General features: G+C 45.7%; 11 protein-coding genes across 11 annotated transcripts; 6 read left to right on the top strand and 5 right to left on the bottom strand.

Moving 5' to 3' along the window:
- Positions 1-91: 91 nt before the first annotated feature.
- VTP01DRAFT_10102 (mitochondrial 37S ribosomal mS47 domain-containing protein) lies at positions 92-2,494 on the bottom strand (the record flags this gene model as incomplete). Its single annotated transcript, XM_069378428.1, has 6 exons — positions 92-565; positions 623-730; positions 802-1,697; positions 1,766-1,875; positions 1,940-2,206; positions 2,274-2,494. The coding sequence occupies 6 exons, from the start codon at positions 2,492-2,494 to the stop codon at positions 92-94; spliced, it is 2,076 nt and encodes a 691-aa protein (XP_069239527.1).
- Positions 2,495-3,173: 679 nt separating this feature from the next.
- VTP01DRAFT_10101 (uncharacterized protein) lies at positions 3,174-3,934 on the top strand (the record flags this gene model as incomplete). The annotated part of the gene is made up of 3 exons (XM_069378427.1): positions 3,174-3,274; positions 3,386-3,502; positions 3,565-3,934. The coding sequence occupies 3 exons, from the start codon at positions 3,174-3,176 to the stop codon at positions 3,932-3,934; spliced, it is 588 nt and encodes a 195-aa protein (XP_069239526.1).
- A 513-nt stretch (positions 3,935-4,447) lies between these two features.
- On the top strand, positions 4,448-4,710 carry VTP01DRAFT_10100 (uncharacterized protein; the record flags this gene model as incomplete). Its single annotated transcript, XM_069378426.1, has 2 exons — positions 4,448-4,624; positions 4,681-4,710. 2 exons carry the CDS (start codon positions 4,448-4,450, stop codon positions 4,708-4,710), a joined length of 207 nt encoding a protein of 68 aa, XP_069239525.1.
- Positions 4,711-5,588: 878 nt separating this feature from the next.
- Positions 5,589-6,588, top strand: VTP01DRAFT_10099 (uncharacterized protein; the record flags this gene model as incomplete). Its single annotated transcript, XM_069378423.1, has 7 exons — positions 5,589-5,637; positions 5,698-5,737; positions 5,788-5,894; positions 5,953-6,051; positions 6,114-6,195; positions 6,265-6,382; positions 6,448-6,588. 7 exons carry the CDS (start codon positions 5,589-5,591, stop codon positions 6,586-6,588), a joined length of 636 nt encoding a protein of 211 aa, XP_069239524.1.
- A 139-nt stretch (positions 6,589-6,727) lies between these two features.
- On the bottom strand, positions 6,728-8,824 carry VTP01DRAFT_10098 (uncharacterized protein; the record flags this gene model as incomplete). Its single annotated transcript, XM_069378422.1, has 5 exons — positions 6,728-6,736; positions 6,798-8,069; positions 8,141-8,314; positions 8,416-8,550; positions 8,618-8,824. 5 exons carry the CDS (start codon positions 8,822-8,824, stop codon positions 6,728-6,730), a joined length of 1,797 nt encoding a protein of 598 aa, XP_069239523.1.
- A 1,385-nt stretch (positions 8,825-10,209) lies between these two features.
- On the top strand, positions 10,210-10,746 carry VTP01DRAFT_10097 (uncharacterized protein; the record flags this gene model as incomplete). Its single annotated transcript, XM_069378421.1, has 2 exons — positions 10,210-10,388; positions 10,467-10,746. The coding sequence occupies 2 exons, from the start codon at positions 10,210-10,212 to the stop codon at positions 10,744-10,746; spliced, it is 459 nt and encodes a 152-aa protein (XP_069239522.1).
- Positions 10,747-11,017: 271 nt separating this feature from the next.
- Positions 11,018-12,032, bottom strand: VTP01DRAFT_10096 (uncharacterized protein; the record flags this gene model as incomplete). Its single annotated transcript, XM_069378420.1, has 2 exons — positions 11,018-11,623; positions 11,682-12,032. 2 exons carry the CDS (start codon positions 12,030-12,032, stop codon positions 11,018-11,020), a joined length of 957 nt encoding a protein of 318 aa, XP_069239521.1.
- A 163-nt stretch (positions 12,033-12,195) lies between these two features.
- On the bottom strand, positions 12,196-15,314 carry VTP01DRAFT_10095 (uncharacterized protein; the record flags this gene model as incomplete). Its single annotated transcript, XM_069378419.1, has 16 exons — positions 12,196-12,252; positions 12,319-12,598; positions 12,666-12,677; positions 12,748-13,042; positions 13,105-13,250; positions 13,328-13,343; positions 13,409-13,432; positions 13,525-13,642; positions 13,716-13,809; positions 13,881-13,947; positions 14,021-14,157; positions 14,224-14,317; positions 14,383-14,472; positions 14,546-14,793; positions 14,861-14,954; positions 15,071-15,314. The coding sequence occupies 16 exons, from the start codon at positions 15,312-15,314 to the stop codon at positions 12,196-12,198; spliced, it is 2,016 nt and encodes a 671-aa protein (XP_069239520.1).
- Positions 15,315-18,418: 3,104 nt separating this feature from the next.
- VTP01DRAFT_10094 (uncharacterized protein) lies at positions 18,419-19,737 on the bottom strand (the record flags this gene model as incomplete). Its single annotated transcript, XM_069378418.1, has 4 exons — positions 18,419-18,910; positions 18,975-19,376; positions 19,433-19,564; positions 19,627-19,737. The coding sequence occupies 4 exons, from the start codon at positions 19,735-19,737 to the stop codon at positions 18,419-18,421; spliced, it is 1,137 nt and encodes a 378-aa protein (XP_069239519.1).
- A 1,088-nt stretch (positions 19,738-20,825) lies between these two features.
- Positions 20,826-22,650, top strand: VTP01DRAFT_10093 (uncharacterized protein; the record flags this gene model as incomplete). The annotated part of the gene is made up of 3 exons (XM_069378417.1): positions 20,826-21,207; positions 21,273-22,533; positions 22,590-22,650. 3 exons carry the CDS (start codon positions 20,826-20,828, stop codon positions 22,648-22,650), a joined length of 1,704 nt encoding a protein of 567 aa, XP_069239518.1.
- Positions 22,651-23,499: 849 nt separating this feature from the next.
- On the top strand, positions 23,500-24,722 carry VTP01DRAFT_10092 (uncharacterized protein; the record flags this gene model as incomplete). Its single annotated transcript, XM_069378416.1, has 6 exons — positions 23,500-23,674; positions 23,758-23,810; positions 23,880-24,185; positions 24,264-24,282; positions 24,359-24,600; positions 24,657-24,722. The coding sequence occupies 6 exons, from the start codon at positions 23,500-23,502 to the stop codon at positions 24,720-24,722; spliced, it is 861 nt and encodes a 286-aa protein (XP_069239517.1).
- Positions 24,723-25,252: the final 530 nt, after the last annotated feature.

Genomic DNA, 25,252 nt, shown 5'->3' with positions numbered 1-25,252 from the left:
TGGTTCTACCTGGTGCATCTTATTTGCTCCTGATTGTATTGCTACATATCTTTGTATTTTAAGTTTGTCAATTCTTTATATTATAAAGACGCTAGGTGGAACCTGTTACAGGACATTTACTATCTACACTCTGCTGACCAGTGGCAGGACAGCGGTTGGGGACAGAATCAGTTTTTCCAGTTACAGGGCATTGGCTTCCTGCGGTACCTTTTTGACCGCTGACAGGGCAACCAGCCAGTGCGCCCTTCTGTCCAGTTACAGGGCACACTGCGACTGCGGCCGCATTCTGTTCTTCTGTTTCTTCTTGCTCAGTTTCGACTTTGTAGACGAATACAGTGGTGCTATCGTTGTCATCATCGGCCAGCGACGGTACAATTTCACTGTAATATGTTTCCAAATCTCCCGATCTGTCCAGCAGCACGCCCGCACCTTCCCAGGATCTTTCGCCATCTCTCCACAGCTGATAGTCCTGCGAGGATCTCCATTTTTGGTTCAGGGATTCTTCCAATTCGAGCATTTTCTGCGGCGTTGCATCAAACGAATCCTTTACTGCTTGGAACACGGTCTACGTAACGAACAGTGAGATGTCATGAATTTTAATTTGCTTTATCTCAATTCTTACCTTTAAAAGTCTCGGCGGTAAAGTTCGCCAATGGCTCAATATATCTTTGCTCCATCGATTATCCATTTTTTCCAGTCGTTCTACGACCTGGTCAAATGTATCAACATTCTTGTTGCAGATGAGAATGTCAGTAAAATACACACACATGTGGACTCTTTGCATTAAAACACATCACTTACTCCAAACACTTTATCAATTTCATTTTCCCATACACCCAACCGATCTGGCCCAGGGTATGTGTGATCTGCAGCGAGCGTCATACGCACAGCGAGTTCTGTGTTCGGCAGAGGGCACAAGGCCATACGCTGGCAGTCGTTGAACATGTCGTTCAGCTTTGTTTCGGGCACAAAGGCATCCACGAGACCCAATCGAAGCAGCTCTGGCCCGCGCAAACGTGCAAGACTCGGAGGAGCCAAAGCCAAGTACAGCTCAAGACCATTTGGCAAAGGTTTGCGAGCTCGGCAGAGCGTCAACAGCAACAAGGGTGGTACAGGCGCGTGAGATAAATTGATACCGAGGGTGAGCAACGTGTTTTCTGTTGCTACGCGCACAAACTTGTGCCAAAATGCAAGATACGCAGAATCCATGGGAACTGCACCGTTCAAGAATGTAACGACGGGTTTTGTCCTTTGGAACAACAGCTGTCGAACAAGCCCAAAGTAACCAGCAGCCAACTTGTTGAGAGAATGCTGCACAGCAGCAGCGTGAGAAGACGGATCTTTCTCTTCTTCCTTCTTATCCTCGTCTAATTGGGCTACCGTTGCCGAGTATGCGATACCGCTCATCAAGATCTTGGTGTCTTTGGTCTGTATAACATTCTCGTTCGTTTGCTGCTGCTGCTGCTCGTTATTTTCCGCGACAGTCACCGTCAATAGGCTGCTTGTTATATTGTTTTCCTTGTCCGCTGCAGCGATGGCGTCCTCTAATTCCTCGATACGGGCGCTTGTCAGGACATTGGATGTTTTTGGAGAGCAAAGAGTCAGTGTCTGAGGCCCAAACGTCTTCGGTCTTTCGACGACTACAAACGCCCGCTTGGCAGCGACATTGTTGGGAGAAAGTTGAGCATCGGAACCGGCTACATGTCTGCAAGTTTTAACATCATCCCTTTTTGGAAAACGATGTGTCAGCAGATGATGAGATTACCTTTTCTCTTGTTTTTCCAAAGATTTGCAAACGGACAAGCTGGCTGTGCCTCTTCGTCCTTTCTTTTGCGCCATCGCAGGTAGTCTGCAATCTTAATAGGCTCGATGGATCTTGTATGGGTCGAAAGTTTGGTAAGCAACAGGTCCAGGAACAGAAACAACTTTTTTTACATACGAAGAGTAGTAAAATGCTTTTGCTTTTGCAAATTCCTCATCCAGCTTGTTTTTATCCCACGACGATGAAGTCTTTTCCGCGAGTTGACGTTCTACCCAGCCATTGATGATGGTCGGCAGCCCGCTCATGTACTTGGGATCGTCGTCGTATGCATACTTTTCGACTCTTTGGAATAAATCTTCGTTTTGATCCTTTGGTGCTTGAGTAAGCTGACTTGCATTCCGTTGGTAGTCCAGGAACCCTGCAAGGCTGAATTCTTGCTTGAATCTATCATCACCAGAAGTCAGCAAATAATAGCAACAGCGACAATAGCGGTATTCAGTCAATCCCTTACCGAGTATAATAAAAGTGCTTTGCTTGCAGTAGACGAAGCTCTTTGCGAGCCTGTTCGGAATCGTCTTGCGGAATGAGCAGAGCGTCGTTGCCCTCCTGGGGCAAGTTCTGGAGTATATTGTCAAGACCCGCTTGAAAAACAGTGTCAGACTCCCAGGGATAGCAAGCAAAGTCGTCGTAAATGCGTCGCTGCTCTGCAGTGACCGTGGTCTGCGATTGCATGTCAATGAGCACGAAGAATAAGAAGAAGGGTATAAAAGCAGCCTGCAAAGCAGTGGCATATACCTGCGGACTCTCTTCTCGTCTGAAGATAAAAAGTGTGTGGGGATACGGACAAAATGCTTAACCTTACTATCCAGAGCAACGACGGCCGTTACTGGAACTTGCCAGAAATATAAAGCTGCCTTCAGCGACAAGAGCCTCAACTCCATTCTACGCAGTTTATTCCCTGCGCGTCGTTGTGCGTCGTGCGCTCGTACGGGGCATGTAATATGGCGCGTTATGCACGTATATCTTGTCGTGGGGAACGAGATACTTTATGATATCTTGGCTTCGTTGGCTCCTATAAGAGGCACGTCACCACCTGTTGGAATCAGATTTCTCAGATCACTATCTGTGTCAAATTCGTATCCTTAATGGGATGTTGCGAATAAGCTGAAGTGAAGATGTACATTTGATGGAAATCTCATATTCGTAGCGTTGTTAAAATAGCAGCAGCAATGTTATCGCCAATGACAAACTGGCCCTTGACGTCAAGGCATGGATGACATGGAACAGATGGCGTGACAGGGAAGAGCGACGGGCTTCAAATTTATTCGCTGAGAAAAAAAAGCCAACGATCATGCAGCTCGTCATTTTCCCTTTGCTTTTCACATTTCCCTGTCCTTGTTTCCCGTTAGTAATGGTGGCGTCCAAAGAGCATTGTTTCTATTGCTTTGATGTTTTGATCGCGCATCTGGAAAATTCTAAAACGCCGGAACCGGAATTTAAGGACGCCGAATAGTAAGTTTCTCCCTTCAGCCTGGGGTGATCGTCGCTACGAGGCCGTATATTCCCTGTTGGCGTTTCGTTTCAATTGCACTTGATCCTTACACCACGTCATCCTATCCGTAGTCCTCTCTTCGTCACATGGAATACATCCGTGCGTGGCGAGAAGCACCTGCGCGGATGTATTGGGAACTTTAACGCAATGCCTCTACGCAGCGGGTTGAAACAGTACGCTTTAACAAGGTAAGAGCCGCACATCAAACGATACACAACCGAGTACCGGCTATGTCTTGACACCTTTCAAGTGCTTTGCAGGACCGACGTTTCAACCCGATAATGCTCCAAGAAGTCCCCACGTTATCGTGCGCAGTATCACTGCTGACGAACTTTGAGGATGGAGCGAACTACCTGGATTGGGAAATTGGAAAGCACGGCATCTGGATAGAGTTTATGAACCATCACGGCCACAAACGCACAGCAACGTACCTTCCCGAAGTCATGCCGGAGCAAGGCTGGACAAAAGAGGAAGCTATAGACTCGCTGCTCCGCAAGGGCGGCTACCGCGGGCCCATCACAGACTGCGTGCGCAGCTCGGTTGTACTCACGCGCTACCAGTCGTCCAAAGTAGAAGTATCGTATCAAGAATATCGTGATAGTCGAAGCATTCGTCAATAACGTTTATGCTGTCCGTATTTGGTGCGTGTGCGGCCTACATGTGTTTTCTTATTTATTATTCTCAGAAAGACTACTGTGTGCGCTTGTTGTTCACAAAGCAGATTCTCGACTATCAATTTTATGAGTTACTAAACTGCCTAGCAGCAATTGAAGCACTCAAGCATCTTCCTGTCAATCTAGTTTTCAGATCGTGCGAGCATTTTCATTGTTTCCAGGCCCGCCTGCATGATTTACCAGGAAACAGTTACAGGCTCAACAGCTTGTTTGTGATCTCTCAACCTCAAATCGCTGCCTCCTATATGCAGTGCAAATCAAATAATTGCCAAGCGTGACGCTCCAAGCACCCGCCTTTGGCCGTACTGAATGGCTCGAGCGAAATAAATGGAAATACGGGAGGCAAGGCCACAGCAAGCCAGCGAGGAATGTCAGTAAATATGAACAATATTTACAAAATTGTTTTTGAGGGTAGACTTACTTCGGCACCACGAACAAAGAAATACGCCTTTGTCTCCTATGTCACCAGATTTTGCAAGGATGTCCTCGCACAGCGTGGCACCGGCGAGCCAATCGAAACAAAACTGCGTCTGCCCCGTCAGTCATCTTCCAATCAATAACGAAAACGGGACCTTCGACAGGAAAGCGCCCGATCGAAAGATACTTGGCAGTGGACGACGTTTATGTCTTCCTCAGGTACATGGAAAGAACGAAATGTTGTATAAATGCTTTTCTAAGCAAATCCACTTTAGCTGCGTGCTTCGCAGCCCACCATAGAATAGACAACTTGGAGGAGTGCAAGGATGATAATCAAGGAAGGACGGTGCTCATCATGAACTGGTAGCCCAGAACTATGGGGACCAAGATACGGAAGAGATGCAATGATATTTATTAATATCGCAGCCCGAGTATGGATAGAGTCATTCCCGTCAGGATCAACAATTTCGAGTCTGGTCTCGCCACCTCTTTTATACGAAGAATGAAGTATCATCTACATTACACGAGAGTAAAGTGATTTTGGTTGCTCCCGGCCCCTGGCACCTGTTATCTTCCCTTTCGCTCCTATTCTCATATATATGCCGAATGGATATTGGGAATTTTCGGTGCATATGTCAATAAGAATGGCCTGTTATACCTCTGACAGTTCTACCTCAAGGAATGGTTGCTATGAGCATCCAGTCCATAAACTAGATAGCATAGACCTGGACATTGGTTCATAGCGAACATGGAAGTCGATGAAGACGCTCAAACAGCGGCGCAAGTCAAAGTTCCCCGCTGCCTATGCAGGGTTTTTCATTCCCACACGTTTGGATCAGACGCGGGCAATAAGCTATGATGTCCGCAAGAACTTCAATATCTACATCGAAAACAGAATGTGGACGGGCCCAGCATGTGCTCACTTTGCGTCATTCAAATACCCTTCTATTCACCCAAGTGAAAGCTCCACAAGAACACTCTCCAATCCCTTTGTAGATCAGTCAACTAGCATCCCTCTCCCATAGATGCGTCAGAACCTCTATTATTTCCAAGGTTTTTTCGCTTGTGACAAATGCCGCTTAGCACCAGTTGATAAATAGGGCGGGCCATCATTAGCTTTGGTTTCGCACTGCCGGAGGTGGATTTAAGGTTTCTTAGATTGCTGTGAATTATTGTTATTATTATGGACGCAGAGTACGAAAGTGTGCTGCTTGTTATACGTGAATGCTTTGGTAACATCAAGAAGCCCTCAATCCAAATTGCTCATTGACTTACAGTACACTCATCTGTAGTATACAAGATACCACCACGCACAGCTGCTCGTGGTTACAGGTGTGTGTGTTTAGTTTCGACCGGCCATGCTCGGTACTAATTGGATGCAGAGCTGCAGAGTGGGGCGATCTTGGTAGCTCATTCCTGTGGAAGGGACGGTTGCGTGTTATCAGCAAAGGCTCCTCGTGCTTTATTAGACTGGAGGATGCCAATACAGGTACTTCTTGAAGGATTGATTCGGTGTAACTACGATAGGGCTCACAAACGTACTTAAGGCGAACTCTTTGCCGTTTGCCCTTACAACCCAAACACGAATTCTGTCGAGCCCGTTCTGGATTCAAGTCGATATTTCGTCTTGAAGATTGAGCACGAAGGTGAGGGAGAAGGAGTTTATACTGCGCAGATAGAATGTGTATACCAATGGCTATTTGTTTAGGTCGCCATGCTTTCATTGGTATGGGATTCCAGGAACGCGGTGATGCATTCGATTTCAACGTGGCCTTGCAAGATTTCACAAAGTTTGTATACACGTGCAGCTTTGGATAGCAACGCAGATGATATAGATATTGACGTTGAAAAATCCTCAGGCAAATCCAGGCAGAAAAGAAGGCTGCTGAGCGAGCAGCAAACGCAGATGCAGAACCCAAGAAAGATTACAGTCTCAAGGAAGGACAGACCATCAGTATAAGTATCGGCAACAAAGGAGTAAGAATACATATTATTTGTAGAGCCAAATCTATCCATTTATTTAACATGCATGATTTGTATAGGTAAAGCGAGACCGACCGCGTCCAGCTGCTGCAAGCAGCAACACTTCCAACTCTTCTTCTGGCGCTATCCCCTTGATACCCCCGCCGCCCTCCGCAGCTCAAGTGAAACAGCAGCAGAGTAATAATAAAGGACTCTTCTAGGAGCGATTGACAGCCTGTGCTGTTTACGTTCGAATTTATAGCGCGAAATAACAAAGGAATAATATAACAATGTGACTCTTGTACAACTGAATAATATTTGATTAGTACTAGTACTTCTGACAAGCCGATGGGAAATTATTCAGAGAGCCTATGGCAAAAGTTGACATGTATACATTGAACACTGTCTTTGTATGTTAAGAGCAACGTACCATCACGCTGGCTACTGCCATTAAGAGTGCAGATGACAAGCAAGGGAGGAGCATAGACGAGGCGGCGGACTCACTGTTTTCTGCAGTAGCGATGGGCTTACCACCAGCGTTGACACCGCTGGATGATGGATTAGAAGAAGAGTTATTATTATTGTTAGTTGCGTTGGTAGGCGGGCCAACAGGATGTTCTGTGATTTGCACGTTGAATTCCCGGGCAACAGCTTGGCTCTTTGCGACAACCCATTCCAAGAGACCCCACTCGTCAGCACCGCCAGCATTTTCAGGGTTGTGACCATAGACGCCAGTCCAAAGATTAGCAGAGACTTGGTCGAAACTCCATTGGAAGTTGATACCGGGCGACTGCTGCACGATACCGCTGTCCCACTCCAGGTCAGGCAGGATAAACTCGTGATACTTGAGAACGCGGTTTGTCAAAGTATAATTGTTGAAGAGAATAGCGACAGTGTCTTTGAGATATGTTTCGAAGCGGTTCTTCCAGTTGTTATTTTGCAACAGCTTGTTGATCATAACAGCGTTGGGGTAACGCTGTGGGAATTGGGTGTATGAAACGTTCACGAAACCTTTGCCTTCGGGCTCAGCAAGGTTGACGCCAAAGGTGGCATCGAAATCCTGGCCGAGGTAGTACCATTTGTTGTTTTGTGTTGGGTCACGGTATGCGCCGTCGTTGGTTTGCTCCATCCAGTAACCATCCCACTGGCCAGCAAGATACTCCATTACCATGAAACGGATGAATTGATCAATGTCAAACATTTCCCCGAGTTCGTTCACCTGGGCGTCGTTTTGAGGATCGGTTTCGTTCAATTTCTTGCACAGCGGAGACAGGGCCGAGTAATCTTCCGGGCTCTGAGCATTCGGTTTCCAGGAACTGTAACCATCCGCGTTTTCGTGGTACTGGAAATCAGCACCGGATGCGCCGTCGTAGAGGGGGCCCATTTGCTGTGGCGGCTTGCCGTTGTAGAACATGGCATTGATGTACGAGTATTCCGGGATATCATCGAGCATGTTAAACGTGCCAAACCCGACACCATTGATGAAGAAGCGCACAATGTTGGCCTCGTTAGCGTATGTGCCCATTGCCTGTAGAATATCAGCATACAGCTTCTCGCGCATCTGCGTTGGGTCTTCGGACATGTGCCTCAACTTGAAATAGTTGCGATTAGCCAGATATTGGCCTTGGGGAAGGCTCCACTTCCAACTCTGCTTTGCATTGTTGTGCTTCTTGCCAGCTCCGTGAATTCCGAATGAGCAATTCTGTATGAATAATAATAAATAAGTATCTTCCATTTAACCGCCCATTGGCGCGTTCTTCGTGAACAACATACATTGAACGTTTGCACGTCCTCGGCAGTTATGATCGTAAATTGAACATTGTAAAGATCTGCAGGGACGTTCTTGACCAGATTGTCCATTTCTGCTTTGTCACCGACTATAAAGATGGACGGGATGTAATTGGTATCGAAAATAGCTGCCTGAGAACCTCCGCGCGTCCATTGCGGCTGCGGAGAAGGACAATAAGACATGGTGTCAGTTACATCCGTCGCCGCCATAGGAAATGCCAAAAATATATACACCCAAATATTTATAGAACAAAACATACCTTGTCTTTGATGGGCCAAGGAAGCTCGGGGATGTTGGCATAAGTGACAGACCGATTGAAGAAATCGTTGCGGGTGCTGCTGCGTCCCTTGTCCAGAGTACGATCGAATGGCTCTTCGGTGCCGCCAGCGACGTACTGTTTTGTATCCAAAAAAGTCAAAATTATCGAAAAGAGACGAGACTGGTACGATCTTACTACTTACCTTGTACTTTGCATCATTTGATAGCTCTGCCTGCCCGATAAAGTAAGGAATATTTGGATCTTGCTGCGTCAATTGTGATTGCTGCCCATTGATGGACACTTTGACATCGGTCGATCCAGGGGCAATGACACGAAAAGTAACGGATCCCGCTTGAATGCACGCAAGCGAGCTAATGGATACAATCGAAAAAAGATAGTTTGCTTTCATTGTAGTAGCATAAAATTATGCGGTGACGGTGAAAGCACGAACGTGAAATCAATAAAGCTCGGGTAAGGTACGTGTATCAGATGGCAAACGAAAAAGAAAGACCGTTAAAATTATTCAAGGAGGAGGAGGAGGAGTCTCGAGGAAAAAAAGAAATTTATATATAGGCGGGCAAACGTTTATTTACACTACATCCAACACAACCGGACACTGTGCAAATGTGTGTTGCGTGAGTCCATCTTTCTCAGACATCTATTTTCATGCATCGTAAGAGAAGATGACCTGATTCCCCCGTTTTTAGAAATTTGTTTGTTTTAAGTCGTTTCTGTCACACTTGAGCACCATGGGGCGCGCAAAAATAAGGGACAGTGCACACGCTTGCACAAATATACGCACATACTACTAATCCAGTGGCCTCACGTGTGCTCAGCTGCCCTCTCTCACGCACATACATGCTTTGCTACATTGTAGTACCCAACAAATGAACTTGTACGTCGTTTCCTCTGCATCCTAATCGTTGCTGTGGAAACGAGAGAAACACAAAGGATGCAGGGTTTCAAGGAGGCTGACAGCAACAGGGAGTCCCGCCCTTTTTAACTTCGCTGCAGTGATGAATATCAATTACACTTTGAAAGACGCGTATGCGTAGATTGCGGTCCTGTCAAGACCACGCCCATTCACCTTTCACCAGGTTTCGAATTGACCCGGCGCTCGGACAACTCGATTTAGCCTATTTAAAATCTACATCCAAGAATAACCTTGTATGTACTTTTCACATGCAGCTACAGAGCAATGCACGAGCGCCCTTATGTCTTATGTTTAGTGTTACTTGGAACCCAAATTAGAGCAACCATCAAAGTCCGTCTGTAGAAGAACTATATTCTCACGCACAAGTAAATATTTCGCTTGTTGTCAATTGTCACAAATAGAGAGCTGCGATGGAAACGCCTGCCGTGCACTGTGATACTCACCCCTACCCCTAGCCCAGAAATCTATGTGCCTACTGCTGCTTGTAGAGAACTGTCACCAGTCCATTGCATCTACATAGAGACATCTCAGCAAAAATCTGCAGTAGACCTGTAGCACCAGCAACATGCTTACATACAGCACACTGCATCGTCGTCGTTGGGATGACAATTGTATTCTCTCACAAGAGCAGTGTCCAGTACTAGTGAAAAGGGATTAAGGTAATGCATAATGAAGAGAATAAGCGCAAAGATATATTGTATGCAGAATGCTACCGCCGAGAACGACTTAACGGCTGCTCGGAAGGTCGTTACAGGGATTACAGCAGTGAAGGGGCAGACTAGACTACTTAAAAAAGGCATTCCACTGGAGAGGATGAACGTCATCGATTTGTCTTGAGACCCGAGTTTATTTAAAGACCAATGCACGACTTTTTACGCGGCGAATGGAGCTATTATCAGCTCTATGTAAAGGACGCAGAGAGACTCTCTAGCCATCGGTCATGTGAACCCAGCCAAACGTGGAGATCAAGCCAGTTCCTAAACGCCAAACTCCCGTCACAGACTACAAATTCAAAGAAGAAAGGTCGCATTATTTCAAAGTAAAAATGAAGGATATCGAAGGTAATTAGAAGACATTGAATCGTCTAAATATGCCATGGATTTCAAACAATTCTTAGGGCGAGATCAACCTTTCATCTGTGCACGGTGGGTGCACTGCACGACGACAAAGACCGCAAGGACGATATTTTTGCAGCTTCGCGACAGCATCCACCTATTTTGACAAGCAGTTTCGACGTAATCCCTCCCGACTTTCACACCGAATCATTGATGAACAAGAGAGGTGATGTTGTTTCGACCACAGCGGCGGTTAGCGGTAACTCAGGCTATTACGCCGACATGCAACATCACATGATGTCACTTGAACAACAGCTCGATCCGACCATCAAGTACGCATAAAAAAGATAAGCTTTTCGATCTTACATTATGTGCAAGCAGCTGTCAATGATGCAGAAATCCTTTTCCTTTTGCAAACAAAGGCCGAACGACAAATTATTCGCATGTATTTACAAATTAAAGTACATTAGCCAAAACAACAGTATGTAAGAGACGATAGGTTGGAGGAGGAATGCTGTACAGGAGAAAGATGAAAAGGTGGAGGAGGATTAACGAGAAACAGGTAGATAGAAAGAGTGGATGAGAGAAAGATTATAGTAAGGGGTAGAATAGGTTAATAGTGCGGTGAATAGAATTCGCTGAGCATCGTTCCAATAGACGACGCAGAAGGATGTAGTTCATGTCGGGTATGCAATTGATCCGTACTAGTCGGCGCTTCTGGTGGTCGAGAAAACGTCCTGACGAGAAGATCGCTGCTGTCGTTGACAAGATCGTCGTTTGGCGCGCTTGGACGATGATGGTACCGCGACGAAGAAGCAGCGCCATTGGACCCTCGCGACGTAAACGACGATGTGAGTGTGTTGCGTACAGCGCCAAACGTCGCGAGCGGGTTTCTGAACAATGGGGCGGCAGTCGCTTTTCGACGGATTCCGTTCAGGTGGAAAGCGTCGCTACTGAGAGAACCATCGCCTCCTAGATCGTGACTCATATTCAACGTTGCGATAAACCGCTCCGGCTCGCCAAAGTCTTTGCTATCCGTGACGCTATCTGTAGGTCCATGGAACCACTGTATCCATCGCTGGAGCGCGATCTGGTCATTGACTTGGAATAAAAACACAGTGTTGTCTATCGTGATAACACGGAAAATGGACCGATCTGATGTGCAGCTCACAACTTCGCACACCATGTATTCATGCATTTGCGCTTTCCGTCCGGATTGCTGCGTTCTCGTTCGTTAGCCACACAGAGACTATACGTTGCATGTAGACAGCACTTACATCCATCAGAACGAAAAATCTGTTGGAGGGTATCACAAGCACATGCTTCAGCTCCCATATAGACATAAAGTTGAACTTTGTCACTTTCTTGACAGGTAGCACGCCCTCGTGTGCCTGCACGCTAAAATCTAGCAAGTTCTTGGCTGCCAGATTTTCGTTAAATCTCTGCGTATTTCCTGGATGGTAGTATGACTTGTACGCTTGGCCGGCAGGAGAGCCATCGCTGCTGTCGTTGCAGATATCGCCTGCAGCGCTGGGACGTGTAAGGTAACGAAAGCAAATGAATCGCGAGATGACAGTAAGCAGCGGGAAAAACAGCACAAACAGCGTCACTGTAGCGGCGAATAACATAGCTGAAAGCTTGAGGTAAAGTGCTATTTGGTAGCTTTCAATAGGGAGGAAAAAGCCTGGACATGCCAGACACGCCGCCAATAAAGTATTACTAACAAAATGTACACGTGAATTAGCAAACGTTTGCTCCATTGCCGTGCCTCCACTGCAGCCTGAAAACTTACTAGCTGACATAGGCAATCTGGTTGGTTTCCGCCCATTTCCCTCGCACTTTGCGAGTCTATCAGATATTGTTGTTGAATGTTAGGGCAATGACTGGAAGTTTCTGTCCATTGGTATAATTTACCTTGAAAGCGAGCAAAGCAGCTAAAACGACGAGGACAGCTCCCCAAATCAAAACCACCAGCTGTGCCACGTTGAGATGCAACCAGTCTGCGGGTGCATGCGGGTATACACACAGCCAGCAGTAAGTTTCGGCGCTGATCATGATATCGTAGACTTCGACGGGGTATACAATGTGCCATACAATCAGAGGTAACAGAGCGATCACTCCAAATACAACAATAATCCGGATCAGATAGGCCGATTTGAGGCGAGAAGTTCGAACGGTAAACACGTTTTGAAAACTGCGAGATTTTTTTTTTGCAGTCAACGATGCTGTCACTACGGTGCTGCGTTGTTGCAACGACTTACATTCGATATATACTGCCGTAATAAAAATACAAAAAGTTAACACATTACGATCACGACGCTAGATTCTCTTGTTCCGACATACCGATAACTTTTTGCAATGATGCCGCCAATAACGAAAACAAAGCCACACGTCATTGTAAATTGCCTTGCTATACACTTTGCAATGTTGGGTTTGTCCAAGTATAACAAGGTTGATATGTACGTTAGCATCAGGCCAACGAGTTGCACGCAGCAAAAGAATGGACTCGCGATCATGATCGCCTTTAGACCCCGGAAAGATATGATCAGTATCAGCATTAGTAAGCAAGCGACGAGCCCTATTGCGCTTATCGTCGCTACAGTGATGCCTGCTGGGCTGGATAGGGTGGGGTTCAGAGCTAAACGGGATTTGGATATTAGCACGCACACAGCCTTTTGCCAAATGTAGTGCTATTCATACCGTATTTCGCAACCATATCGACAGGTTTTTTCAGAGAGTGGCCGAGATAGATGATAGGGGTATCGTTGACGAATGAAAAGTTGCCGTCCATCAGAGTCGCATAGGTGACGACTGAACCTTCGAGCATGTACTGGAGACTAAAGTAGCTATTATGATTGTGTAAGGGTTACACGCAAGAACACGGGAAATGAGCGCATCAATGTATCTCTCTCTGACTCTTTACCCAGTCTTTAAATTGCCTAGAACAGTGCCAGCTAGCTAGTTAGTATCCGATGCAGCATACGGAACCAAATGGATCTATTACCTGTATCGAAGAATTCCATGGCACCTGCAGGTCAGCAACGTGGGGGAGCGGGGATGGAAACAGAGTTTTGTGTAAGAGAGAGTTATTTCTAGGTCTGGTGTAACGACTCCACGTACCTGCAGGTCCTGTGTAATTGAGGTTGTAGAAGGCGGGAATCATATTCGTAGAGTCAAATTTCCCGGCCGCAAGGTCTGACAAGCCTGCATGCCGACCGCCGGAATACTCGTTGAGTGCCTAGCAACAGCAGCAGGACGACAAAATTTAGAGCACAGAGAGAGTAGGTAGCCCTGTAAGCATAAGTTTGTACCTTGTTGAGTCCGAGAGCAAGCAGCTCCGCGCATGCATAAGCATTGGGAGCATTGTACGATAAGCCCATAGTGTTCCATGCGGAGGGAGTCGTGCTAAGTGAAGCAAACGAGAGGTTTTTAGTATTTACACATATAGCGCTGAACATGGAGGATGGGGTCCGTACAAGTTACCAGGAACAGGTTGCTGCCGCCATTCATTCACCATCGAATCGTATGCTGGAATGCCTGTCACTGTGGAAAAATTCATGTAAATGATCTGCTCCGGAGAAATATCAGGCAAAAAATAAAAAATTGTGGTACTTGCAATTCCATATACCGCTAATGAACATGAGGCCGTCGTATGCATCCAGCTCTTCCTGTGTTTCAACCATGTCGCGTATCGCCGGCGACATGTCATTTGTAAGCATCCACACCCATCCCTCAGACAGCAGTCCCATGCTCCTATTGAACATGAATTGTTAGAGTGACGTTACGCAAATTACGCACATATGTATACGAAGAACTTGCATGGCAGCTTTCAAGACTGTCAATTGATCAGAGGTATCGGAGTCGGCAAAGATAACAATTCGAGCGCCAGAGTTGACAAGACGTTCCAAAGATGCTGTGTGATTTACTCCTTTTAGTTTCTGCAAAACGAAATCGACTGGGGCAATCTTTCTCGTTTACCTTCCACATTGTTTAAATCATAGAGTGGAATCTGGGTCATGGCTTGAATTCCATACTCCTGCGCTCTGGACACCATGGCGGATAATACTGCTCGAACGAGATCCATCAGTTAGGGGTTGCTGAGGGTGCAGAGCATGCAAGGTTAAAAAATCATGCGACGAACCTTGTTGTCCTACATTGTCGTTGGTGTATATGAGAGCAAACATGTTCCAGCCCATATGCTGGACCCAATCTACGAGTGATCGTCCATACAACACAACGTCTCCGACTGTCCTGAAAAAGTAAGGATACGCAGACTTATCGGACAGATCGACTGATGCGGAAGCACACGAGCATTGAGGAATGTGGCGAACTCCGGTGATTCCTGCTTCTGCCTCGGTGACCGACGATACCATGTCGCCGATAACAGCACTTTGTTAAAAGTTAATATATCCGTATAGCCGCAGCACCATTTCTCTCTCGCTCGGACGTTTCTTACTTTATGCCGGCTTCGACCATATTAACTGTTGTCCACGCTGTTTGTCCGACGTTTGAGTCGTTAGAATAGAACCGTATAAAGTTTAGCTGAACGTCTGTAGTTTGCGTAGTTTATAGTTAGTCTCGTTTGTTGGAGTGCAACACATCAGGAAGCTGAAGGAGAAGAGGAAAAGGATATGACGTGCTTTTCTTCTTCTTTGCTCGACTGTACCAGGAATGATGTTATTCCGTGAGATGTTTGCGGCTGCCATGCTGATAGCAACCTCGCTTGCGACAATCATATCATTCAGCGTAGGATCGGAAGCTCGCACGGATACTGGATCGGGAAAAAGCACCCCAATTTTGTACGTAGGCAGGGTGCTGTTGAGGGTCGCATTGGTCTGTGCCGAGGCAAAGTACGAGGCAATGAAGAAGATGGCGATTAAAAAGTAATGCTTAATGCGCCATTTTCTCATGCTTCTGGAGATGAAAATGCAAGGCTTGCAAACGGAGAGGAAGATAAATAGAAAAAAGAGAGAGAGAAAGAGAGGTGGAAAAAAAGTTGGAGCAAATACAGTTTGGCTGGTGTTCCCAGTTGCCCATGGTTGTGGAAATGAATTGAAAAAAAAAGTGGACGGAGTTTAGCTAATGTCACGTCCCTGGTGCTCGTCCCTGAGCAATTCGCACCACGTTTGTTCCTGCCAAATAAGCTGCTTGGTCTGTTCCCGTGTGGCGGTAGACCATCACGCCTAATAGCAAACCAATGCATCCTAATTTTGTAATTCTCCTATTTTACTTACATCTTCATCTTGGTCGTGTCAGGTGCTGTTGCTGTTGCTGCATCTTAGTTTAATAGGCTGCAAAAAGCTACATTAGCTTCCCCCCACATGTCAACTCAGCTCATCATCAGCCATATACGTATAGTTGCACAAAATCCCGTTGTCAACAAATGTAACGGACGTTCCCATGTTGCGCGCGCTTCAGCAGATGACTGGTGGAGGGGTCCCGATTACGCAAGCATTCTTGTCAGTAGCAGCAGCGGGTCCACGTATCGTGTAACCCGAGCAAACCGGCGCATCTATCAACTTTCATTGTTTGTATCAGCACTTCCGCCGCCCTCCTCCTCGACGACCCGTGATCAACGATAATGAATGTAATACAACAGACGATTGCACCCGTCACTTTCCTTGCATTCTCTGTGTTTCCTTACTTGATCAATTATGGGCAAATGGGTGCAATGGGATATCCATCGACAGCAGAGACCATAGTGAAAGCAAGTTTCAACTTGAAAAGAGAGAGATGGATAGGTGTTCGTAGACATGCTTTATCAAACAAGTAAGAAATATAGAAGTCAGAAATCGATAGTGTATTCTTGAACGCCAATCGTCACAGACGTCCTCCATTATCCGGTGGCATCGTCGTCTGGTTTATGTAAGAGGACAAAGGGAGAATGAAACAAACTTGTCTGAGCTGATACAAAGATGTGTCGAACTAACAAAGACCTGTACAAGAATCTTTATTATTTCGTTTCCACACAACTTTTGTCTATCACTACAGCTTATCATCGCAGAAACAATTATTGTCGCCGATTGAAAATTGAGCACTTAAAAGCTGCTTTCGAGCAAAATTTTTTGTTTTTTCTTCTTTAGAAAGAGAACCGCGCAATGTCTGAGGGCCCGTTGTTTTCCCTGTTAATGGGTGCCTCCTGGAATTACGCGAAGACTGAAACGCGTGGTCTGCTTCGTGCAAACTGGTCTTGATCTTTTTCCCTGACCATGACCGTTCGTCGCTAACCATGGAAATACTTTCAAAGCAAAAGTTGCAAAGAAAATGAAAACGGATCCTCTTTTCCTTCCTACATCTCTCAAGGGAGCTCGGTTTGCGCTGGCTGGTTGCCTTGTCTCTTCCCCGTAAAATATTTCATGACACTGCAGCCGTGCCAAACCTTGTTGAGTGAAAATAAAACTTTAGGGCGTCTCCGGGCTTACATACACATTATTTCGGAAGAATAGAATCTATCTCACCCATCTCGCTCATTCTCTCAGGTTGATATGTTCAAGTAGACATTCGAGCGAGACTGCTTCTGCTTCGAGTTAGCGACTTGTTTTGGATGGGCGGAACCAACCATGTCAGAAGAGCGAGGCTAACACGGTTACGCCGCTGATATGCCTACTTTACGAGTCTACAACAGGCGTTTGTTTGGGAAACAGCACAATCAAAACGCTTCCAAAAGATATCAACGGTACGTCTCCCCCTGATTTAGGACAATGCAGCTGTAGAACCGCAAATATCCTTTTTCATGTCGCGTGTGGGCAGCTCCAAAAAACGCAGCAAACTAAAGTAGCACCGGTGATAATTGGCATTCGTGTCCATAAACTTGTCGAGGCTTTCGTTTCATAGTTCTCACAGTCGAGGCAGACGCTGCGAGAGAGATCAAAGGTTCGAATCCTGGGCAGTGCAGCAGTTACCAGCTCTGTCATTTCTGAATGGAAGAAGCAAGCTGGACGAAATGCGCCGCAGAAGCCTCTCAGACAGACGAAGCAGGACGTAAGGTCCATGGTATGCGAGTAAATCGCTTCACGATCGCTGGGGCAGGTCGAAATGAGCGAGGCAGCCTACGAGGCATCATTCTTCCAGAAATTCAAACGCATGCTTACGAATGTTCACGCTGCCATGCGCTACAATAGAAAAAGATAATACCATAGCAAACCAAAAGACGTTTACAGCAGTTAAGTTTATTTCAAATACATATGTATTATATGTATTGGTGCCGTTTAGTTCACGTTGTTTCCAACGATATATCCAGGGACCACTGCGTGGAGGCGGCACCGCCAGTCCCCTCACCTCCCTGGCGCCACCAGTTCGGCCTACCCGAAGGAAGGTTAACGGGCAGCTCCCAGCTCACTCTAAAAAATGTCTGCGTTTGCCCTTTTATACCTGTTTATTTTTTTATTTCGTCAACTTGTGGTCATTTTTTTCGCACCCTATAACGATTTTAACATCATTCGATCCGTCAGGAGGAGAGCATTCGTTCTGTATATATATCATGGTACTTCAATGGCATTTCCGTGGAGTTCTTGCTCTTTTTGCGTACAAAGAGGAGACTGAAGCGGACTTGTACATCTCCGACTGGAAGAAGTATATAAAATCGTGGCGACCTAATAGAAAACCTCACAAGAGTCTCACAGTACTCACTGCCTCTGTCTATTCTCAATAAGCATTAATTGATATGAGTGTAATGCCATCAAACGGCTTACACAAATTCTGTCTTTGTGCAGCTCATTCTTCTTCCGGAAACTGGATGTATTTTAATTCAGAGGGATATGGAAAGAAGACAAATATCAGCAAAGCGGAAGAATTTCTATCCTTATAAAAAGTAGCACTTACAAGCCGTTCATCATATTATTGACTTTTATAACAATAGGTGACAACGATATTAAGGAAGAATATAGAGAGATTTGAACTACGTATGTGAGTCTGCTCAAACATGTACTGGCCAGCGACGAACCCTGGGGCATTTTAGACAATCCCAAACATCATCATGTATTCAGTGTATTTAATATGAGGAAATATGTATTATTTATGCACGCTTTTGTTTCTTTCTACTGCTCTTTGTCTTGTTCATTTTATTGTGCAACTCGCCCACCTTCTTCGATGCGCGTACGCCTTCAAATACCTTTGGCGTCGCTTGCTTGCCAGTCTTGTTGGATTTCTTGTTGTTCTTGGCAGACTCTTGTGGTCGCTGCCGCTGCTGCTGTCGCGCTTTTCCGCTAACAATCTGCTTTGGAGTGATCTTTGCCTTGGTCTTCTCCTGTCCGGGTATCTTGCATTTTTGTACGCGGATGGTGCTCTTTTCTCTGAATGTCTTGTCGTCCAGTGCCAATGCAAGTGCAACTGATTCACGATTCTTGAACTCGACATAGCCGACACCTTTGCCCAGGTTTGTCGCCTTGTCTCGAACAACTCGGACACCTTCAATCTCGCCGCAGTCTTTGAAAAACTCCCACAGTTCTTCTTCTTCCACATCCAAAGGCAAAGATCCAAGGAATACTGAGCGTTTGTGATCGTGCGGCTACATAGACATGAATCGTCAGATCTATCTCTCCCTTACACACACATACACACATGCACCGTACCTTTGGTTCAGCTGCATTGTCTACTCGCAAATGTCGGTCCATAAATACATGTCCGTTGGCAGTAAGCGCCTTGTCTGCTGCTTCTTTTGATTTGAAAACAATGTAAGCGTTCAGTGCATGTCGGTCGCTGTGCAGTTTTTTATTGATGAATGCAGCTTTTCGATGTGTAGGCTCTGAAAATGCTATCGATCTGAACCGCATCGATTCGATCTCGCCATATTCTGCAAACTTGCGCTTGAGAGCCTTTTGATTCTTCTTTTCAATGCATTCCTTTGGTACATTGCCGACAAATATCGTGCGTCGCTCTTTCTCTTTCTCTGCTTCTGTTCGCTTTCGCTGCTCCTCTTGCTTTTCCTCGTTGCCTTCTTCTTCTTGTTCACTGTCTACTTCTTTTGCTTTTCGCTACGTCGTGTCGATACTTCATTGCTTTCTATACATGCTCACATGATATGTCTTACCTTTCGAGTCTTTCTTGAAGCTTCTTGTTCCTTGTCCTGACCAGCAGACTTCTTTTGTTTGATAGCTTGTTTCAGCAATTCGCCTACATCTTGAACGGGTTCTGGACGTGCTGCAACGGTACTCGGGCCAGCCTAAATGATCGATCAATCTACAGTTGAGACACAGTTGATTGCAAATGACCGCCGAGACATACACTGTTCTTGAACAGACTATCCAAGCCGCTGTCAAGCTTTGCAGAGGAGTTGGCGCTACCCAGAAGAGTAGAACTCAAGGCGCCTGACTGTACTTGGTTTGCTGCTGCCATGAAGTTCAAAAGTTGACAGAAGGTTGATAGCTGGAAAATTTTAATGGGCTTAGAACGCCGCAGGCAACTGATTTTGCTTCCGCATTTGGGATACCCTGTGCCTGGGTCACATTTACTGGATATATATGGGCTCTTCGTTTATTTGATTTTATTGTCCCCATTTGAAAGTACTTACTGGTCGTCTCAAAACTTTCGGCGGATTGAGGTGGGATTGACCGGCAAGTGAGCGACGAACAGATGGGTTACGTGGACCGGTGCTTAAAAAGTGCCAGCATGATCGTTGCTAAACAACGCATCGAGCATTCGCTCGTAGTAACTTGACTGGCTTTGGCTGAACATTGGGCGGGAGGAGGTTCGAAAGTAGGAGATGAACTCTTTTGGCGCCTCTTTAGTGACGGAGTTCCTGCCGCAGCAACGATGTTGACGGAATATGCTGCACGAAAGAAACACTCCAGCACATAATACATGCCGATCCACTTCTAAGAAAGGCTGCGATTGTATCTCCCTTGCATAAACGCGTAAAAACTCGTAAATTTTACATTGGGAGTGAACAACATTAGCCAGAGGAATTATTAAGGCCATCCAGATTTCTGTAGACGTGTTGGTAGCATTCATACTGGCAGATATGAATATTAATCTGGATTTCTGCGAATAAAGGCAGATTGAAGAAGTTCTCCAACTTAGCATATCCCTTGATACGATCGATCTTAATTAAAAAACGAATATTATGCAATTACATGAACTTTGACCGTAGCTTATCAGATAACAAGATACAATGGTATGATAGCTAGCGGCTGAAAGCTTTGTACTGTAGGTTTATATCTCAAGGAAAGGTACACGAAGACAGTATGTGGGAGCACTTGGCACTTTATCCTCTATGGGTTGGGTGTCTTAGGAACGGTTTGAAATCAGCAGACGATTGGTCTTGTTGATCCTATCATTTAAACTCAGCTGAGCGTTTCGAACGAAAAGCTCCCAGAAGGGACTTTCCACTTTTCATTGCTGCTAAGCCGCTTCTTCGAAGGCTTATCACCTCAAAGTAATACTCGCAACTCCGTGCCTTGGGCGGGAGGAAAAGCTGCATAATAATGGCTCGCGTATACTGCTATGCTTCGTCCAACCGTAAGCGCAACCAGTCGTTGCTTGGGAAGAATGACGAACTATCTCATCTGTCCGAGGCTGCGCAAACACCGTCGCCTGCAAAACCTCAAGACGATTACTCAACCCTCGATGTAACCGCTGTGCCTGGAGCAAGCACCAGCAGCTCGTCTTCTTTGCAAGCTGTGCCTCAGGCAACGAATACAGCCGAAGATCGTCATTTGGCAACATTACCGGCAATTACGGCGGCATTGCTGCAACAGCAGCAACAACAATACTCAGGTGACCTGGATATGATGAGCGCTGTTGCAGCGGTCATGAATTCAATACAACAGCAACAGCAACAACAGCAGCAGGAGCAAGGACAGCATAGTATGTATGAAAAATGCATCCAATTCTATTTTCTTAACTGACCGCTGTACCCCCCTTGTATGTAGAGAACAGCAGCGAAGATACTGTGCAAGACAAAAAAGGCAAGAAGCCCGAAAATGCGACCAATGAATTGATGGAACCGGCTTTGCAGTTACTGGGTCTTGCTCAGGGAGGTGGCAGTGATAGACCGGCATCCGAAGCAACCGCAGCAATCGAAGAGGGAAAATTGGCCGAAAATCTTGAGACATGCGCAGCTATCGCTGGTGCTCCGAGTGAACCGCAAACTGAGAACAAAAAGCCTCGCGAATGGACAGCCGAAGAAGATGAACTGCTGGTAGAAGGCATAAGACGATTCGGTTACGGCAGATGGGAAGAAATTGAAACAATAGTACCCGGCCGAACAAGCAAGCAATTAAAGCAGCGGTGGGATCAATCACTAGCTGCAAAGTATGTCGACAGTGATTGGCTGCAGAGCAAGATAAAGAGCGAAGAAGAACAAGTAACACAGAAAAAGAATGAAGTCGATTGGAACGAACTTGCACAGAGGTTAACGGAAAAAGCACGCGAAACCAGCAACGGCACAGAAATCTCGCTTGAAACTTTGTTATCGCAAGCTCTTCTTGAAACTGCTCCCAGCGCAAACTCCTCTAGCGAAGAAAATAAGCAACTTAGTCTCACAGACGCTGCTTTGCTTTTATATGCACATCAGTTGACACAGCAACAACAGCAACAGCAGCAACAGCAACAGCAACAGGCAACAGCGGCAGCGGCAGCGGCAGCCACGCAACAAGCACCTTCAGGACAAGCAAACGATGCATCTTCTTCCTTATCCTATCTGCTTCCGAATGCCTTCTCCAGTAACGAACACGCTGTAGTATTGGCGGCAGCGGCAGCCGTGGCCGCTATGGCAGGAAATAACAACAACAATAACAATAATGGAGCTGTAAACTCAGGAGGAACAACTCGCCAGAGAACAACACAAGGTCGATATCCTTCTGCGCCTCGAAAACGACGGCGATCTCATCCTGCGTTGGCAGATACCCAGTCAGCAGCCATGTCCATTTACGCGTCCTCTGCTCCTATCACCACAAAAATCGATGACCAGATCCAAACTGTCTATCCCTGTCTATTCCCAGGTTGCGGAAAAACATTTGCCAGACTTTACAATCTTAAGAGCCATTCAAGAACTCACACCGATGACAGACCATTTGTTTGCTCCTTCTGCCAAGCTGCCTTTGCACGAAACCATGACTTAAAACGCCATTCCAAGATTCACGGTCAAGGCAAACCGTACCAATGTCAAGGCTGCAACAAATACTTTTCAAGGTAAGTAATATGAGGCAGGCTTATCGACATCAATTGTCTAATCACTTTTTTTTTAGATTGGATGCACTTAAACGGCACAAAAAGAACCAGCGAAACAAACCGGCTTGCATGTTATAGTTTACCTTTTTGGACTCTATCCTTTTATCCCTTTCCCCTCTCGCACGCTCTCTTTCTCTCCCTCTTTCTCTTTAGGCGCTGAAAATACAAAAAGTAAACTTTGCTAACCAATGCATTGTGTCATGACTTGCCGTTACACTGGATGACGACGCCGTCGTCATCGTACTTCTTTGGAGACCCATGCGTTTTGAGAAAAGATAGCTTCAACGTTGGATTCACACAGTACTTTATATTGATATTTAGAATGTATACTGTATTTAAGATATTGTTTTGATACGAGTAACTACACCGTAGCTCCTCAAGTAGGACAAATAACAATAACAATATTGACCTTGCTATCAACCTTGCACACAGCAAATGAAAGAATTATAGATAAGCGCCTGACTATTTTCAATGGTCAAAATATTCACATGATTACAAAAGTATATTATTGGTAGTATTACAATTCTCAGAAGCTATAGTTGTTATTCATGCCTGGACCTTACACAAGATTTCCAGTTACTAGAATGCATCAAAAAAAGAAAAATCTGGACAGAAATGGCGAAAGTCCCGCCATGCCCCGCAGGAACCCAAAACGTGGTAACTCAGTCTCCCGCTAATCATATTTTGAGTTCCTGACCATGCTCTATATTGATATTCGCACATGCCATAATTCTGTGGTCGATGAATGTTGAAGTAATCTTTGAGAATTTATAATTTTGTTCTCTCTGAAGCTTACGCCCGCAAAAAACTTAAATCCGAGAGATCGGGCGCGAAAAGAACATGTATATAAACAGACAATTTAAACATTGGTCTGGTTTTTATCCCATCTTAGAGTACTCCTACATTTTTTTTTTCATTATACTCACAATGAAATACAGTCTCTTCTTTGCATTGGCAACCCTCGCCACCAGCGCCTTGGCTGCTCCTCACAAGCGCACTGGCAAGAATTTCGATCGCGTCGTCACTATCCTTATGGAAAACCAAAACTTTGAGGCAATTGCTGCTGATCCCTACTTTTCGAGCATTGCCGAGAAGCACAATGGTATGTCTGCTGCATATTTCATAGAAGGATAATGCATAGATCTTTTTTTGGTACGGTATTATTCCTCATGTTGGTATCCATAGGCATTGTATTGACCAACTACAGAGCCTTGACCCATCCTTCCCAACCCAACTATGTAAGTATTCCTTAGATGATGTATTTCTTTTATGTGCTATTATCTAACTACCGTCCTCAATTTCAAAAGATTGGCATGACCAGCGGCTCTTACGAAGGATGCCCCGATGATGACAACTGTGACCTGGACCGCACAAGCATCGCCGACCTCTTGGAAGCTAAGGGACTTACCTGGAAGAACTACGCTGAGGCCTACACTGGTGACTGCAACACTGCTGCGCGCATCGGCACCTATGCACGCAAGCATACTCCTTTCATGTCTTACGTTGACATCCAAAGCAACCCTGAGCGTTGCGCCAACATTGTCAATGCGGATCAGCTTGACGAAGATATTGCCAACAACCAAGTCCCTGACTATGTTTTTTACACTCCCGATGTGAGTAAATATTCATGCATTACAGTGCTACGTTTTACAGACTGAGATTAATCATGTACACATAATTTGCTTTGATAGATGAACAATGATGGCCACGGTAGGTGCAAACATTCAATTAAACTTTGTAGAACAACAGAAGCATAATTTCTCACTGATGAGCACACGTGACATAGACACTGATGTCCCCTACTCGTCCAACTGGTTCAAGGGCTGGCTCGAGCCTCGCATTAACCAGACTGCTTTCACCAAGAACACTCTTTTCATCCTCACCTGGGACGAGGCTCTCACAAGCTCTCCTACCAACCAGATTTACACTGTCCTTTTTGGTGATGTGATCCAAGTCGCCGAGGGTTCTGACCGTACCGACGACACACCTTACGATCACTACTCTCTCCTTCGCTCCATTGAAGACAACGTAAGCCTTAATTGCATATCTTAAAGTTCTCATATATTCATTTGTTTCTCCTCTAGTGGAATCTTGGCACCCTTGGTCGCAGCGACTCTACTGTCAAGCACACTTTCAAGTACAATGTGTAACAAGCATGGTGTGTTATTGACGTAGCAAATCCAGTCGTGCTGCCGGTGTTTTCTTGTTATTTTGTACACATCATATGTACTATCTCCTCCATGATACTTTATACATATCAAAATATATCCAAGAACTGAATGACTGCCAAATAGCTGAGAATTACGACTGCCTATGTTCCTGGAGCTTCACGTGAGATTGCAGGAGCCATATTCCGCGTGCACCCTTTCGGACGAGGCAAACTAAAGTACGGAACTAATTACGCATTAAAAAGCTATATACAGAGTTAGAGGGACCGACTTGAAAGCTTAATATGCTATCAGAACTCATTGATTTGTAAGGACCAAAAACTCCAGGTGAAGGCATTTATGCTTCTGCTGCGCTCCTGCTGCGCTGAGCAGAGGAGGAACACGTCTATTCTCAAAAGCGCGTTCGAAACGTGGAACTCCGACGGGGAAGTTTGCGAGTTCAGGGCGAAAGGCAGAGTGTAAAGTTTGGGTCCTTTCTCTTCCTGCAGACATCTGGTCCCTTTAAAGGCCAA

The sequence above is a fragment of the Rhizomucor pusillus genome (genome assembly GCF_041956525.1).
Source record: "Rhizomucor pusillus strain CBS 183.67 unplaced genomic scaffold VTP01scaffold_8, whole genome shotgun sequence".
Taxonomy (NCBI): domain Eukaryota; kingdom Fungi; phylum Mucoromycota; class Mucoromycetes; order Mucorales; family Lichtheimiaceae; genus Rhizomucor; species Rhizomucor pusillus.
Note: the sequence above shows the minus strand (reverse complement) of the source record. Positions and strands in the feature narration are given on the sequence as shown.